Source organism: Solea solea, chromosome 1 (assembly GCF_958295425.1).
Source record: "Solea solea chromosome 1, fSolSol10.1, whole genome shotgun sequence".
Taxonomy (NCBI): Eukaryota; Metazoa; Chordata; class Actinopteri; order Pleuronectiformes; family Soleidae; genus Solea; species Solea solea.
In genome coordinates, this window is record NC_081134.1 from 3,633,871 (window position 1) to 3,651,092 (window position 17,222).

Consider the following 17,222-nt stretch of genomic DNA (forward strand, 5'->3'; position numbering starts at 1 on the left):
AAGGTCAGAGCTACAGTAAAACAGCACACAGAGAGACTCACTGATATAAAGGGTCTCTGAAAGTGCCGAGTGTAATACGGGAAACACTGTAGCTCTACATTTTAAAACTCTTATTAAATAATGGACGGGCGTTTCGAGAGCAAAAATCCCGTTCGACATTCACTCCAGTGAATATTTGTGTTTAGCCCGGTGATATTGGTTATTAGGGGATTAGTTTTATGCCAAAAAAGAGGTCAGAGTATGAGGCGGAATAAGAAAATCCCCAAAAGTTACACTAGAGCTGCAGCTAACGATTATTTTCATAATCGATTGATCTGTCGGTTATATTCTCGATGAATCGAGTCATCGTTTGGTCCTTAAAATGTCAGAAAACGTTAAAATCAGTGTTTCAGTGATCAGTGTTTGTCAAACCTAGAAATGATGATGTTCTTGAAAGTCTTGTTCTGTCCACAAACCAAAAATGGTTCAGTTCTAACGATTTCTTTGTTATATGGAGCAAAGAAACGGAAGAAAATATTCACATTGAAGAAGCTGAAACAAGCAGAAATCTTGTTTTGATTATGAAAAAAAAGCTTCAAACCTGTTCATCGATTATCAAAATAGTTCACGATTAGTTTAGTAATCCAGTAATTGTTTCAGCTCTAGGTTACACACTGCAGCTTTAACCCTGTTATGAATATTTATACATATCTGTCCTCTAAGACACTAAGTAAATGTATATACGTATAGTCCACATTCAATTTTCATTTGATTTCATTCATGACCACGTTGTTTGGATGAGGACAGTAGATGATAAATCCTGGAGAGGAAAACACTCCTGGTGTTACGGGATGTTTGTCTGTGTTATTTTCCACATGTCCGTGGCCTGGATGTGAAGTGCAGCTCATTTTCATGATTCCAGTGCGGATCATCTCTTCTAGGACCTGCTTGAGAGGAACATCTTACACATTTCCCTCCACAGCACATTTAAACTCTTCATCAGTTGTAAATCCCAGGTGTTTGTGCCTCTGAGGGTCACAGGGCACCTGCTATTGGATTTATTCACATATTCGGATATTCAGAAATCATGCCCACCCTTCGTCTGTGTCTTCTCACTGCAAAGAAAAACTTACAGCTTTTCTATTGTTTGGCTGGAGCATAAACTCGCCATCACAAATGCCAACATTTGCTGCCTGTGTCTCTAAGATTATGCACTGCAAACGTATGCTTTTCATGCTACATGCAGTTAGTTTGCTCACCTCCTCTGTTTGTTCTTTTTTCTCCCCCTCCCTCCCCTTCACGTCTTGATGGGAGTTCCACTGTAGTGCACTTAAACAGATGTTCTTCCTGCAAGGATAAAAAAAAAAAAAGAAGAAAAATCAATTCCTCCACTGGTGCAAGGATGTGATAACGCTTCACACCAAATATAAATCTGTCTCCCACTTGACAATTTGGTTCCAATTAAACTATTTATACACGCCATCTTTTCGGGGGTGAGGAGACAGCTTTGAGGCATTTCGTCTTACAAGATGTTCTCTCCATTCGCTTGGTCTTGTTGTCAATTATGCCATGTTTTTTTTTTTGTTTTTCTTAAGATTAGGTTGAGCAAGTACTGGCGTGTTTTGTATGAAGCGGGGCGAGCGCAAAGCTGTTGGGGGGCAGTTAACGTAGCAGGTGGGAAAGTTTTCTTGTTGTTGATGTTGTTATTCTGCCTCCGAACTGTCAAGCAACACTATCAGGCCTGACTGAGGGAGTGTTAGTGTGCATTAATGAGCAAGTGGCTTTTCTTGGGGTTGTAGAACTGAGACTTGTTTTTTTTCAGTCATACTCCGACCTGCAATTGCAATTGTCTCGCTTTACTAGCCCAAAATTGCTGTTGCCGCCGTCTGTTTTGACATAAATCAAAGTAAAAAGGGACCCCATCATTTTCTTTTTGCATGTTGTTCCGTTACAAACAGGTGACAATATTTAATTTAGTATTCATAAATATTGTTCGATGTAATAGTAATTTATATCTTTCGCTTGGCGTCATTCCGTGATTCCAAGTGCCAAGAGGGATGCATTACATTGCCAGCAGAGGGCGCCTGTCTGTGGCAAGATTCCAATTTTTGCAGGAGCTCCTCTCCTTGTTTTTGTTACGTCGAGTTCCTGTAAAAAAGTTATAAGAAAAGTGTTAGGTAGACCTCATTTTTTATTAGTCTTTTTTATTTTTATTTGATTAAATACAATAAAAAGGGAGACGAGACGTGAGACCGTGCTCCCGAGTCTGCCCGGTGAATTATTGCTGCAACATGTGCAGCACGGGAAAAGCTGCCGGGAGACACGAGGTCTTAACACAGAAAGAGTCACGAGGAGCTGGAAGGCTCAATTAGCAAGGGAAGCTCAGCTCCCTCCACAATGTCGTCAAATACGTGCTGTGTTGTATTTACAGTTCAACACTAAACGTGCGCTAAACAGTGATTGGACAAATGTGGCAAAAATGGCACTTCCGGGGAAGCTGGGCTTCCACGATAGTGGGCACGGACAGTTTTTGATTGACAGCGTTGCCGAAACAAACGCGACAGCAGAGCCTTCTCTGCCTCAGGATTTTTTATGTAGACAAAATAGCTGCTCGTTTTTTGTTATTGGCTTGGCGATATAGACCATTTTTATTTGTACATATACACTGCAAATACAAATACTATTATAGCGTTTCAGTTTGACATAATAATCGTGTTTTCTTGTACAGTAATTAACAATTGGTATTTGCTTCTATTTCAAAGTAACACACCACAGTTCTGGTGTACAACTCTGTACAATCCTCTGCCACCCTCACTGAAGACAGACAGAGAGCGGAATTAGCTTGCAAGAGCGCTTATCAGGGGAGCCACTCTTAAATACCACAGTTTGAGCCAATTTGAATACTTCCACACATCCAGAGAGTTCACTGTTCACTTCACTCTCTTTTCTCCTGCTCCAGCCTTTAGAATCCCCTTCATTATGCTGGGTCATTTGTATTCTCTCTTTACTTCTTCGGTCCCGTTCGTGCTTGTTTCCGTAGCAGTGGACACATGCGCGTATACCGCTAAAAATGGACACAGATATTGGTGAAAAAAAGAAAAAGGGAGAGAGAGAGAAGAAGGTAACAACGCCATTAGCGGCATGAGACATTGCTCTTGTTGTTGCTTTGACCTGTCTGGAGCTGCAGTCTGTCGCCATCTCTTCATCTTATGCTGATCCCTCGGGTTGTGCAGTCTCTGGGCACCAGGGCCGCCACTGACTCATCACTCTTAACATTGGCCTCACAGTCATAGAAGCAGATAGTCATTTGTCTCATTTCTTTTGGCTGCCTGTCAGCACCGCCGTGTGTGTGTGTGTGTGTGTGTGTGTGTGCTTTCAGAAAGACAGATAGAGATATATGGATAATATGACAAGCAGAGAAAGAGATGGGTGGGTGGGTGTTTGGGGATAGAGAGAAAGAGAGAGAGAGAGACAAGTAATGCATTTTGTGTGTTCATCTGATTTGTGTGTTGCCATTGTTTTTGCTTGTATTGTCATGTTTCATGATGTTTATGTCTCCTTTTTTTTTTTTTTTACCTAGATGACGACCCCTTGCAGCCGGTGACCTCAGATGAGACGGTGTCCGTGGGGGGCACAGTGACATTGACCTGCAGGGTGGCCGAGAGCGACGGCTCCTCGCTGCAGTGGTCCAACACGGCACAGCAGACCTTATACTTTGGAGAGAAAAGAGGTAAAAGAGAAAAGGGGGAGGGGGGGGGGAGACACATAAAAAAAAACAAAAAAAAAAACAGAGAAAGAGTGAGATATATTTATGACAGTGTCAAAAAAGCAGCCCTATCTCCTACAAAATACTTCAAATACTGCTCCGTTTTCTCGCCAGATATTTTTGGAGGGAACATAGTGTAAATAGATTATGTTCACTGGTAACGTTTTCTGGCAGTCGGGGGAAAAAAAGAAAAAAGAAAAAAGAAAAAGTGACATTCCTGCACTACAGAGACTTTGTAGGAAAGAGTAGTGATGCAGTAGCTCAGTGCACAAAACAGAGACATCTCTCTGTTGTTAACTTTAGGCCACAAAAACAATCGTTTATAGTTCCATCCTTTTTTTTTTATACCAAATATTAAACAAAAAAAACACTTTCTTTTGTTTGCAACAAATTAGTGACAACCTCAACTACTTCTAGTTACACTACAGCTGTTATTTGCAAGGAAACCTCATTAAATATATATATATATCTAAAAACAACAATTATCTTATATGAGTCATGTACATATATTAGCCAAAGAGTTTCCAACACCCTTTAAATCAATAGAAATCTATACTTTTATTAAAAAGAGAGACTTTTAAAACAAAACGGAATCTTACATTGGCATTTAATAGTTTAACTACATTAATTATGGCTCCAGTTACGTGTAGACGTGTCTGATGAAAATCCATTTAGCTCATAATCCTTTCTAGAAGGTGGTGATGGAACACCTGAATCTGTTTGATGAGTTTTCAAAATGCCAGAAAGGAAAAAAACGACTCGCGTCGAACACGTGAGCGACTCCTACTTATGGGTTACTCTCACATCCAACAGCTTCATACGCGGCGCACCCTCGCATATACAGATCAATACGTGGCAGCCGTCCCGTCAATGCTGACGCAGCTTCTTCTGCATGTTCCTGGATTGTGTGTGTGGAGCTGCGGTACTCAGACGTTTGGACTAGAAGGCGTCTAAAGAGACATGTCAATTCTCTCCGTCACAACAAGGACTCATAAATCCATTTACACCGAGAGTGTAAACAAGGTTTGGGTTGATAAGAAAAAATAATCAGAGAGATGTTATGTTACAGAGATTTTTGATTATCAGATGAGATGACCAGTGATGAGTTAAGTTGAAAGATTTTATTGAAGATGGCTCAGATCTGAGGAAAACTGAGACATTGCCTGACATCATCGCAGATTCCAGGTCTGATACATATAGTTAGTAAGACTTGAGTTGTGTATCCGGTCCAGATACCCGGTCTGGTTATAAGAATATGTGCGTAATTAACCTTAAAGTTGGCTGAAGCATTATTACGGCTGACAAAAGCGATCATTTTCAGTGCTTTTATTTTGAAAGCTTTGTTTTTTACCAGAACACAAATAAAGCGTGTTACTGTAATATTGCAATAAGTGCGTCAGCTGAAAATCAACAATGACAACTTCAAGACTTGATGGTCCAACTGGCGCCGTGAGCGCAGTTAATGACACGTTGAAAGCAGACACTGGCGCGAGAGTGGTCAAGACAAGACAACAGAACCTGTATTTTGAAAAGGGAAAAATAAATGAGACAAAATATGACACAAAATATGAATAAGGACTGACATTTATAAATATGTAGTTCCGGAACTAATGATTACTTTTGACTCAAAACGTTGTCAGCAGTGAAAAGGAGCGTGCACACCGGCTAGTTGGCGGTAGGGTATGATTGCAACAACAAAGAGCATTTGTTTTTGTGTTTATAAAGAAAAACACAGCCCCAGAAATGATCATTAAAAAGAAGTCAAAAGAAAATGTTATGTACCGATGAGCTGCGGGGTTTGTCCAAAGTTTCTGTGTGATGTCAGACTTTTGAAAAGTTTGATATCACACAACAGACTCAGTGCACTGGAGTGAAAAGAGTAGTGAGAGTGGTACAGATGGAAGGAAGGAGAGACGGCAGAGTTAGAGAATTGGAAACAATGGTGATTAGAGAGATAGAAAGACTCCCTCGAGCACAAATGAACACTTAGCAGCAGTGAAGTGAAGTGATACAGAGACGGGAGTCAGGAACGGCAGGAGTAGAGACGAGAGCGGAGACTAGTGCCAACGTTTGGGTAGTGGACGATTTGGACAACGGAGAGGTGAGAGAGGGACGGGGGGGAGATGGGGAGGTGGTACAAATGGAAGGATGAGCGAGTCTTTACTTCAGATGGAGCTTCAACCGCAAAAGAGAGGAGGGAGATAGAGATAGAGAGTAAAGCTCTTCTCTGCGATGACACTTTAAGCCCTGACCTCTACACTTGGGGGAAAATGGCAAAGAGCGCTGCAGAGAAAAGGGAGAAAATAGATGGAAGGAGCGCGAGAGGGAGCGCCGCAAACTCCCCACAGCAGGTCCAACATGCACAGCAGATGCTTTACTTTGTAAAGCATGGAGATGAGAAACAGAGGGATGAAGGGAGCTTCAGAATTCATCCCTTTAACCGCGTCGTCGCGTCGATGGGCGGCAGATGGCGAGGAAGGCGATGGAATTAAGATGTTGTACTCCTGAAAGCGAAAGGCATCAGGAGATGGAGGGGGAGTGGAGGCAGTGATTGATGTCAGGAAAGGTGAAAAGTAATGATGAGAGACAGTAAGGGAGGGAGAGATGTAAGTGGAGGACAACATTTTGGGAGATAAAGTAGCAGATGAAGACATAAGGGAGGAGGAAGAGGAAAGGAGAATTTATGACACACAGTTTGAAGTCGTAAACGTGTACATTTTTTTCCTGACAAAAACTAGGTACAATATCTACTTGGTTAAGTTTATAGTGCGACACAACAGAACTACATGTTTAAATGATCTATTTTCCCCTCATAATATTCTCCTATTAGCTCCGTTATTGCCTCAGTAAGACAATATCTGGCTCTGTAGCGTCTAATTATTTCAACATGTTCACCGACTATTTGGAGACTTTGTATGTTTGATGAGAGTATTACGCTGACTATGTTTGCGTGGACACCAGTAATAATGACTATTACCCCCATTGTGAATAAGATATCCTTCACACGGTGATGTTTATATGAGCCGCTAATAGAATATTCCATTCATGTTCCTGTTAACATGTTCCAGAGCGCAGTTATTATTATTATTATTATTATACTATTATGACTCACGTTATGAATCACATGCTTTGATGGGAAAAATCCAATAGCACATAATGTGATAATGAAAGAGATTTATTATGGTGAATACATTTTTACATAATGGGACTTAAAGTTCATAACACTCCACTTGTCTTAATCTGATTTTTGCTTTTTCTGAATATTATTTTCTATTATTATGTTAAGGTTTACTTGGCAGAGGCATTTTTATTTCGACCATTTTCTTAATATTTGTTCATTGTTGTTCATTGTTGTGGTTAAAAGAGGAACGTTGAACTTTAAAGGTACAGTAGGCAGGACTTCCTGTGTCATTGATCAAAAAGTGAATCATGATCTTTGAGCGTAATGTGGTTCCCATAGATGCAGATACAGTTTTTAAGTTGGTTAATGTATCGGGTTTAAGTTCTAAGGCTATGGAAACCAAATTTTGTTTTATTTTGCAATATTTTTCTTCTGAGTTTAAAGTTATAACACTTGCTTGATGAACAGAAGCAGCTTTTCACCAGTTTAACTAAAAATAAAAGTGTTTACCTGTGTTTTAAATCCCAGGTTTTGAAAAAACATTTTTCTGCTTTAATTTGAAGCATGTTGATTTCAGTGGTAATTGCAGGCCTTTTTTTTTGGCACTGGTTTATTTTGAAGCCTCACATTTGTGTTGTGTCTGGTTTGAGAGGCTTTAATCATCTTGACTCAGAGTTTTATTTCATTTTCTTACATCACAAGCTCAGTGAGCACTGAGAAGGCGAAGCTAAAAACACCTCAAATATGGCTGAACCCTTCCCTTGATGTGACACACTGAACCTTCAATAACCTGCGGATGAAACTCAACAATCCATTTTTTTTTTCCCATATAAATGTGGCTTCTGCAACTTTAAGGAAACAGTATGATTTAAGCTTCAACAATTCGATGTAAAAGGATTCATACCAAAGTCACTGAAACCAAAACAAACAGATTCAAAAAAGAAACTATGGTGGGATTAAAAAAAAGGGGGAGGGGAAACTGTGACAGAGAATTCCTCACGCATGCGACAAATAGATTGAAAGAAAGCAGCATGTCATATATAGCACGGGGAGCGAGACATGAAGTGATGAGAGTTAAGAGCACGGATGTACTGCGACACGAATGACATCAGTAAAGAGGAAAAAAAAGGGGTTGATTGAAGAAAGGGGAGAAAAAGACACAGGTAATGAGAAGAATCAGTGCGTTCCAACACTGCACAGTGTGAGAAAAATGGATGGGCGGAGAGAGCGGGCGGGGCACGGAATGGACGGACACTGTGACGAGATAGAAAAGAGGAAAAGAGGGGAACGGTGAGTGACAACTCCTCGCTGTGATGGCTGCCACACTGCTGTAGAAACTGGAAATGACAAAATTCAGACCCGGGGGAATGATTTACCGTAGATTCAGATGTAGTAACATTTCAGACGTTAATCCATCACAATATGGGCCTGACGTGGCTTTATTTGAACCATAAACAGGACAGGTTACTCTGCTGGAGGCACAAACTTATCATTAAACTCAACTGAGATGGAGAAGAAAAAGCTGGATATTTCATCATAGAGAGAAGAGAAATGAGTTCATGAAAACAGCGCGAGGATACAGGCAAAGAGACCTTGGATTTCATGTACACAAAAGTTGTTATTCACAAATAATGTGAAAAGTGATGGGAAGTCAGGGTAGAGGGCTGAGATATATGAAATGTTGATGTCACCGGCATTATCGCGGGGTCACAGTGATTCGATAAAATTCCTCCTGGTGGAAGCTTAAGCTGACATTTATCATTATTCAGGCAGCCAAAGCCGTTGATATCAGTTTAATTTAACCCCGCTTCACACAGGCGGTGAAGACACATGCAGGAGCAGGGCTGAGCTGCAGTGTTCAAGAAATCGTTTGCAAAGCCACATGGAAGTGAAAAAAGAAATAAAACAGCACAAAACAAAAAAAACCAAAAACATACTGTAACTGAGGAAAATCAGGCTGGTTCCAGAGGAGCGGAGCGAAGCGAGATAAAGATAAAGCAAAGCACAAAGATAATTGTTAAGGGACACAAAGCCCAGTTGTATTTGTTTAAACGGACACAGAAAAGGCTTTTCACAGCTCATCCTGTCTTAATCTGAGTGGGAACGTTTCATGCGAAAGACCTGTCACCGCATGGCGAAACGAAATAATCTGATATCTGTAGCTAATTCAACACACGCACACATATATTTGGATGTGTGGATGGATTAGAAGGAGGGAAGAAGAAGAAAAAATAACAGCGCTGCTAATAGAACAGATTAGACCACGAGGAAAGCATGAGCACAGATGGGTTTTTAATTTAATTCAAGAATACCAGGAGACTGAGCGAGAGAGACATTTAGACAAAGGGACGGACTGGAGGGATAATAAGAGACGAGACTCTGCAACAAAACAAAGACAGTGAAGGGCATTTTATGTACAGTACATTTGGATTGATGCCATTTATATTAAGTTTCCATATAAGTTACTATATTACCACTTCAGCGCGGGCAGGGTCGTCATAGCACTGAATAAAGCAGTTATTTTTGGGGTAACTAAATCATAAGAATCAGCTCATTAAAAGGATTCGGTCAGTACTTCCTGCATGGCCGCAGCACAGACTCCGTCAGTGCTTTCGCTAAAAAATACACCAGACTCCTCTGTTAATTATTAAGATTTTAGACATTTCTTTGCTAAATGTTGGAGATTAACGCATGTTTCTGGGGATTTTTTTTTACGTCTCATTCACTGATCTACAGTTCGGCATTGTCCAGTGACGTCACTCTCTGACCAATCGGTGGCCGGCAGTCTGTTGACGTCATATTTTAGTATCAGCTCAGCTCACTAGGAACCTCACGAGCAGGTACCATCGCTAATGGAAAAGCAAAAACAAAACAAAACCAGTAGACTCAAGCCGCGCCATGGAAAAGCACCATTAGATTCACCGAGATTAGCAGTAGACGGCGCAGTTAAATTGGATGAAATAATCTGTAATTGTAGTGATATTTACCACAATCACTAGCTATGGTTACATGTGCAAACTGTCTTCATTCCGACTGGAATCTACCATTCCATCGTTTCCATCGTCCCCTCACTGTCTGCTATCCATCTCATCTTCCTCCTCCTCCATTTCTACTTCCCTCAAGCGTATATGACAACGACAATAGGCCACTTCATTTGAAAGTCTATTAGCTCCAAATATTGGAGGTAGAAATCGAACCTCTGAGCCTCTGTTGCTTGATCTTCAAGTGCAACAATTGGACAAAGGGGAATTATATTTCCTCTAGCAATCTATCAACAGCTCAGCGCCGTTGAAATATACTCGTGCAGGATTGCATGACAGAAGACATCAAAGTTGACCTTTAAACCTTTAAAAGGATTACATGACAGGTGCACTGTGACAATCACATCTAACTCAACTTTCTCATATGATTCAAGAGCTTAAACCAAGGTTATTGAGTCACTGTTGACTTCACCGCATCTCTGCCTTTTCCAATCCACTTGTTGGAGCTCCATGTTTCCACCTGTGTCCCCACTTCATAACACTCTATTATTTCTTTTTACACTTCATCCAAGGCCTACGGTAAATACATTTTAAGCTACTATCAATCCATAAAATTTCATGAGGCCAGGTCTGTGGCTTACACAGAGGTAAGTGTGCATTTGTGCCGACAACAAAAATAGATAGCAAACACATTTCCACACCAGAAAAGAAAAAAAAAAAAAAAAAAGTACCTACATTTGCTCTTAATTCACCTCTAATTTTATTTGTCATGTGCGGTTTCTACCAAAGTGTATCAGCAGACATCTGACTGCCTCGCTGCAGTTTAACAAGGTAATGGCTCTCCGGTGATTTACAAACCATGCGAGACGGGAACCCTCTTCCCCACTCGTCTCTTCCCGACTTTAACTGTGGTTAGGAAGACTGTAAATTGTAAATCATTTCATTAAAAACGCACTCTAAGCAAGTTTATGGCGTCGAACTGCAACGCGGCCTTAAGTAAGACGAGAAAAGAAAAGAAAAAAATTGATGGTTAGCTTCCGACTCGGCCTCCACACTGACAATGTCGCTTTAAATGCAGGGCGTGAGCTGTTGTTTTTGTTTTTTTTGACATTTTCTGAAAAGCTATTGATCCGCATTGCATCAGTCATAGTTTTCTTGGTGTCTGGGAAGACTCTCTGGAGAATGTGTTAACAACGAGCATCACAGCGCTGAAAGACTGCGAGAGAGACGTTTGAAATCGAAACACTTGAAAGACGACTGAGTTTTCCACAGTTTCTCTTTGTGTCGCGTGAACTCTCCATTTATCTCAAGTTTCCTTGAGATAATCACGTGTAATAAAAGGCGAGTGCAAGGAGTATACTACATCAATACATGGATATAAAATGAAAACCAATAAACTAGACATAAAACAGTGCAGGCATGCATATATTAGTGCTGCCTTAGTCTAATTTTTACGGCTGTGCACTTTAATTTTTAATAAAAAAAGCCAGAGAAAGTTGAAACTCATGCGCAGCCTTTTTATTTTTTAATGAAACAAGTGCCTTGCCGGTCGGAGCTGATTGCGACTATCATCTAAACAACTTTATATTCCGCACTGTGCTCCCTCACTTTGGCGAACACTCAGCTCCTTGTCTGTGTGATGGCAGTTGAGGTCCAGCGATGTGTGAGTGTGAGCCGATCAGTTTCACGTTGTTCAGATGAACATTTGTTGATAGGAATTACAATAAATGGCGTAGTGTTGGCATACGGGCGTCTTTGACTGCAATGCATTTGGAACTGTGTTGATTTGCTCTTTGTTTGTGGGAGAAAATGTGCATTTTCTTCCTTTTAATAATGCAATGAATTCATCTCTAGTTTTCAGCCAACGTGTGCAGCGTCTACTCTGGTTTAATCTTGCTGTTGTCATCGGTCAGTGTTATTTTACCACAAATGCCCAATGGACATTTTTTTGCTGTTGTAAACACAACATGGCACAATTTCACTGGTATGTTGCTTGAAGCTGATACACCACTGGAAACATTTTTCTCTCACATTTCAACTGGAACTAATGCCTCCTTGCTACAGTTTGCACCACCTTGGGCAAAGTTTGGTTTATCTCCGTCTGTTTGCCTCCTTTCCACTGATTTTGCATATATTTGTGCTGCTGCCTTTAAATGATTACTCTGAAAATAAATCTGTCTGAAGGGACACACACACCACACCAAATGGTCAGCTGACAGCAAAGACAAACAACCCCAACGTTGCCTCAGATGGCATGTGTTGAGGAAAAACGTTACACCAGAACACAGTGTATCGACCACTGCATGAAAGGAAATGACTTTCCTCACCAGCAGGTGGCAGTAGTCTCTCGTCATCATTGCAAAAATGGAAATGGGAAAAAAATATTCAGCAGAGGCAGAGTTTACACGTATTTCATTCTTGTGTGGCTATGTTCATGCATGAATTTTGGCAAGATTGTGTATTTTTCTCAGCTCCTACAGTTAGGGCTAAAATACACTGTGTACAAATAAGTGTTACACTCGTACCTTTAAGCGCAAAAAATGTCCCATTGAAACCCACTGCAATTTTCGATGTAATTTCCATAAAAGTGTAGTACAGGTGTCAATCTGGGCTTTTGACTCAGAAATGACAATTTTTACTACTCTCCTCCAGACAGCGTAATATTTGTATTAAAAAAAAGAGAAAAAAAAGAAGCTATTTCCACTAGATGACACTGTCACAATCCCCTTCTTCCTCTCATTGACATATCCCAGGCTATAATAATTCACTTTGCATCTAGCATACTGAATGAACTGATTTTCTGTTTGGCATCATGAGAAAAACTGGCATTAAAAGGGTTAAAATCTAAAGCAAATCTTCAGCACATTTTTTGTGTTTAGCGGGATGAGTTTGGGACATTTGTTTTTCTTGTTACATGGTTAGTTGCTCCACTTAATTTTGCAATTAGTGAAATTAGCGAAGATCCTGCATGTCCAATAAATATACAGTCCATTGACTGAACGTGCTATATCAGCAGTACAGCTGTCAGCAGGGCCCCTGTCCACGCCAACAACAGCCAGTGGCATCCCGCGATGCTGTGTCCTGGCCCTAAAACAGACAGGCGTGCGTGTTTATCAAGCTTCTCATAGTTTAAACACTGATTCACTATCAACTGACGCTCTCAGATCAGTGGATATGTTATGATCAAGGAGCCTGCGGTCAGGGAACCCGGGTCAGCTGTCTGAAAGGACGAGTAATTAGCACACTGGAGCGAATATTCAGAAACAGATGGGACGGCTGTGGCAACATGTGTGGCTGAGCGAGGGAGGACAGAGCGCGAGAGGAAGAAGAGAGGAATTCTCTGGATGGATTTAGATGAGAACGTCAACTAAGTGTGTAAAATGTAAAACGAGATGTCAGAGGGAAGGGAGGTCTGAGTGATGGAGAGAGAGAGAAAGTTCTGAGGAAGAGGAAGGAGAAGAACGAGACAGGAAATGAGATAGACGGTTGGATTACAGGGAGAGGAGCAGGAGGAAGAAGTGAAATGTAGATCCAAGTTGAGCCAAAGAGTTATGAAGAGAGATGAAAATATTGGTCTGTAACTGATGTACTTTCCTTAGGCAACACAGGGTCTCTCCCCTGTGCCAATAAAGCAAAGAGTTCTCAGCACAGCGGAGACATCGGTATATAGACGGCAGATGAAAAAGGAATAAATATGTACACTTAAAGTATGTTGCGAGAGGCTTCATCTCGTCCTGAATAATTTTTTTTGAAGTGAAAAGACCAAGAAAGTGTTGAAGGAGAGGGGGAGGTGGAAGAAGTTTGTCTCTTCATCTTTGGCTATATCCACGCGAGTATATTTTTGTAACCTCCTCCATGGCAGTTATGTTTTTAGCCACATTTGTCTGTCTGTGAGCTGCGGAACTCATAAAGTAGAGAACAAAGTTTGAGGAAATGATCAGACGTTGGTGGCGATCAGGTCAAGGATACACATTCAGGATTCTGCTCAGCGGCATTGGTGGAAGTTTGCACTGTCTGAGGCTTCACCTTTACTGCTCCACTTTCATTTAAACACAACAATTCTGCTCCGATATTCCTGTTACTCACAATCTCACGCTGAAAAAATATTACAGTATACATTTCGGAACCGGGAGAGTCAAGCGCGTCTCCCATGCACTTACCTGTCAATCAAAAAAAAAAGGAAAGGTCTGCCCAACACTGCTGAGCACTACAGTACATGTGCTTGCCTTGTTTACTGTTCCTGAACAGTGCTCACTTTAGCGGATACTCCACCTTGTGGCCAAAAGGAGAAACCACACCTCTCTGTACGTCATCACAGAACCTGGAGCACAGATACTCTTTTGTGAGCTACACTGCTACACAGAACAACACATTTAAAATACATAAGAAACTGGACATTATAACTTATTACCATTTAAAAGGAAATAAATAGGAGGGGGGGTGGCTTATTTTCTTATGATTTCTTGTCCTTACACTAGTGTAGTCATATTTCCATCATCTGTTATTATTTTCATAATTTATAATAATCTGTCGATTATTTTCTCGATTAATCGATTAATCGTTTGGTCTATAAATTATCAGAAAACCTTAAAAAATGATGATCGGTAAACCTGGAAATGATGACGTACTCAAATGTCTTGTTTTGTCCACAAACCAAAATGATTCACTTTTAATGAGTTAAAGAAGCATTAGCTTGTGCTAACGTTTACAGGCCTCAACAGCCTTAGAGCCGTTTTGCGGTGGGGTTTTTTGTATGTGTATATTGAAATGAAACATCAAACGGATTAATACTCTCAGCTAGAGCTGAAACGATTAATCGATGAATCGATTATTAATCGATGAATCGATTATTAATCGATGAATCGATTATTAATCGATTACTAAATAATCGACAACTATTTTGATAATCGAATAATCGGTTTGAAGCTTTTTTCGTGATTAAAACAAGATTTCCGATTGTTTAAGCTTCTTAAATGTGAATATTTTCTTCATTTCTTTGCTCTAAATAACAAAGAAATCATCAAAAGTGAATCATTTTGGTTTGTGGACAAAACAAGACATTTGAGAACATCATCATTTCCAGGTTTGATGAACACCGATCAACATTTTTTAAGGTTTTCTGACATTCTGAACACCAAACGATTAATCGATTAATCGACAAAATAATCAACAGATTAATCGATTATGAAAATAATCGTTAGTTGCAGCTCTACTCTCAGCTTTGAACAAAAAGCACTTGTTAACTTCTTAACACTACAGGTTCTCGTGTCTCTCCTCTGGAGCTCATCCGGACGCGGATCGTTTTTATCTGAAAACGCAGTTTATACAGGAAACACGTCATCGCTTTTACTTTGAAAACGCTGAAAACTCCACGAAGAGTCTGGAAGGGCAGAAGCGGTGAAACGATGATGCAATCGCTCGCATTCCCTTCGTGATTGGGTCTAATCAGTCGTGACTTGACAGCTGGCAGTGAACGCAAACCATGCTATTAAAAAAAAAGAAAAAAGAAGCTGCTGTTTTTCATTCCGTAAGAATGCAGTCTGTTTCTTGTTTACACTGGCACACGCCCATGTGTGTGAGAGGTCGTGTAAAGTCAGTGTGGATGGATTATATTTCTGATACACAAAACATTGCAAAACACTCAAAACTAAAACATGCAGGTTCAATATGGCTGGAGCCTTTTTTGTCTTACTGCACACACACACACACACACACACACACACAAGCTGTGAGCTTAAGGTCCTTCTGTTACCACTTTACAGCCTTTTATATCTTTGTAGACACAAGTTGTCCAAATGAAAAATGCTGTTTGCCGAAGAATTCCTGACCGGCTGATTGTTAGAGATAGATATTTGTCTGCAGAGGGAACAAAAAGACTCTCCTCTACTTCATAATGGTACAATGCAGCGATGTCATTCCAGTCAAGTTGTCACCTGGACAAACATGTGTGTCGATGAAAGCTTCTTATAATTGTTACTGACACTTTAAAGCACTCTGGTCTGGGCACTCTTTGGAACTTGCTGTTCACGGAGGGAGATTGTCGGCGTGCGACAGCAGAATCTCTGGAGGATCCATGCGATGGCTTGGCAGTGACACCTGGCTTGTGCCTGCAGGAGAAAGGACACCCGACTATTCACTTAATGTGGATACTTTAGTTTATCCTGCCATGTTCTCACATGAGAACAAGGACTTTGTGTACACACACACACACACACACACACGCAGTTCAGAGTTCAGTGCATGTCTTAAAGCAGCTTCAGTCGATAGGTTTCGTCCTCAGGGAAACTTATAGGAACTCGGGGAAAATGAGTGTATGTGAGATACTTTGTGAGTTATTTTAGTCTTTGATGCTTTGAGGGAAATATATCAACTAAAGACAGAAAAAAAATAAACCCCCTGAATATTAGAAGTCATTCTTGCTGTTTAATTTGCTTGTTTAATCCATCAGTGTAGATAGAAGGAGTCTGTGCCTGAAGCCTTGTGCTTTAGTTAGGCTTGTTGTTTTTGGTTCACCATGTAACATCCAGAGAGGTTTATTGAGAGAAATGGAAGTAACATTTTACATTACAGTACTGTAACAATATGGTAATAATAATAATAATTATAATCATGTGAAGGTATTTCACTGGCTGTTTCTCATTACCAAGCTGTTACGTGGATATTACTTTGGAAATGACATGGCATTACTGTAGATATTATCCTTAATACTTATTACCATGCTGGAAATTGCATCAAAATAAGATGTTATTGCCTCTATATTAATATATATACACTGCTTTACAGAAGCCACTCACTCCTATGTTTTCACAGCTGCCCAAATGGACTAATATTTAACACTAACTGAATGTTATCATGCAACATGTGTTTTTTTTGGTGATGTGAAAGTTACCGTAGTTCCCTGAACTTGGGAAAGGGAGGTGTGAGCGGAGGAGTCTCACCAGTATTCTCACACACTTGGACCTTTAACATCTGGCTTGTGAAGCGCTCACATGTACCAGTTGGAAAGCAGCCGCCGGAACTGAAATGAAAATATAACGTGGAAAACGTGGCTGCCACTGTTATGATGATGGCTGTGACTAAACTGTATGTGTGGCAGTGCAGGAATGCAGGCGGTTTGCACTGTGTCCGTAAAGCAAGAAGGTTTGGGTTCACGTCCCGGTTCTTTCTCCTCCCACAGTCCACAGACATGCAGTTTGTGGGTTAAGTTAAGTGTGAATGTGAATGTAAAATGGTTGTTTGTCTCCCTTTGTTGGACTCTTGCGATAGGCCGACAATGTCAGCTGGCTTTGGCTCAAGCTGCTCTTGTGACCCTCAAAGGATGCGTGATAATGGAAGATGGATGGATGAATGGTTGTCTGGGAGTCACAACTGCTCC

At 40.6% G+C, this 17,222-nt stretch overlaps 1 protein-coding gene across 2 annotated transcripts in view; it reads left to right on the forward strand.

Annotated features, from left to right (window-relative positions):
* Positions 1-17,222, forward strand: part of cadm3 (cell adhesion molecule 3) — a 104,255-nt gene that overhangs the window by 39,278 nt on the left and 47,755 nt on the right. For both annotated transcript variants that reach the window (XM_058629769.1, XM_058629779.1), the window contains exon 3: positions 3,560-3,709. In XM_058629769.1, coding sequence (XP_058485752.1) covers positions 3,560-3,709 — 150 coding nt within the window. The remainder of the gene's footprint in view (positions 1-3,559; positions 3,710-17,222) is intronic.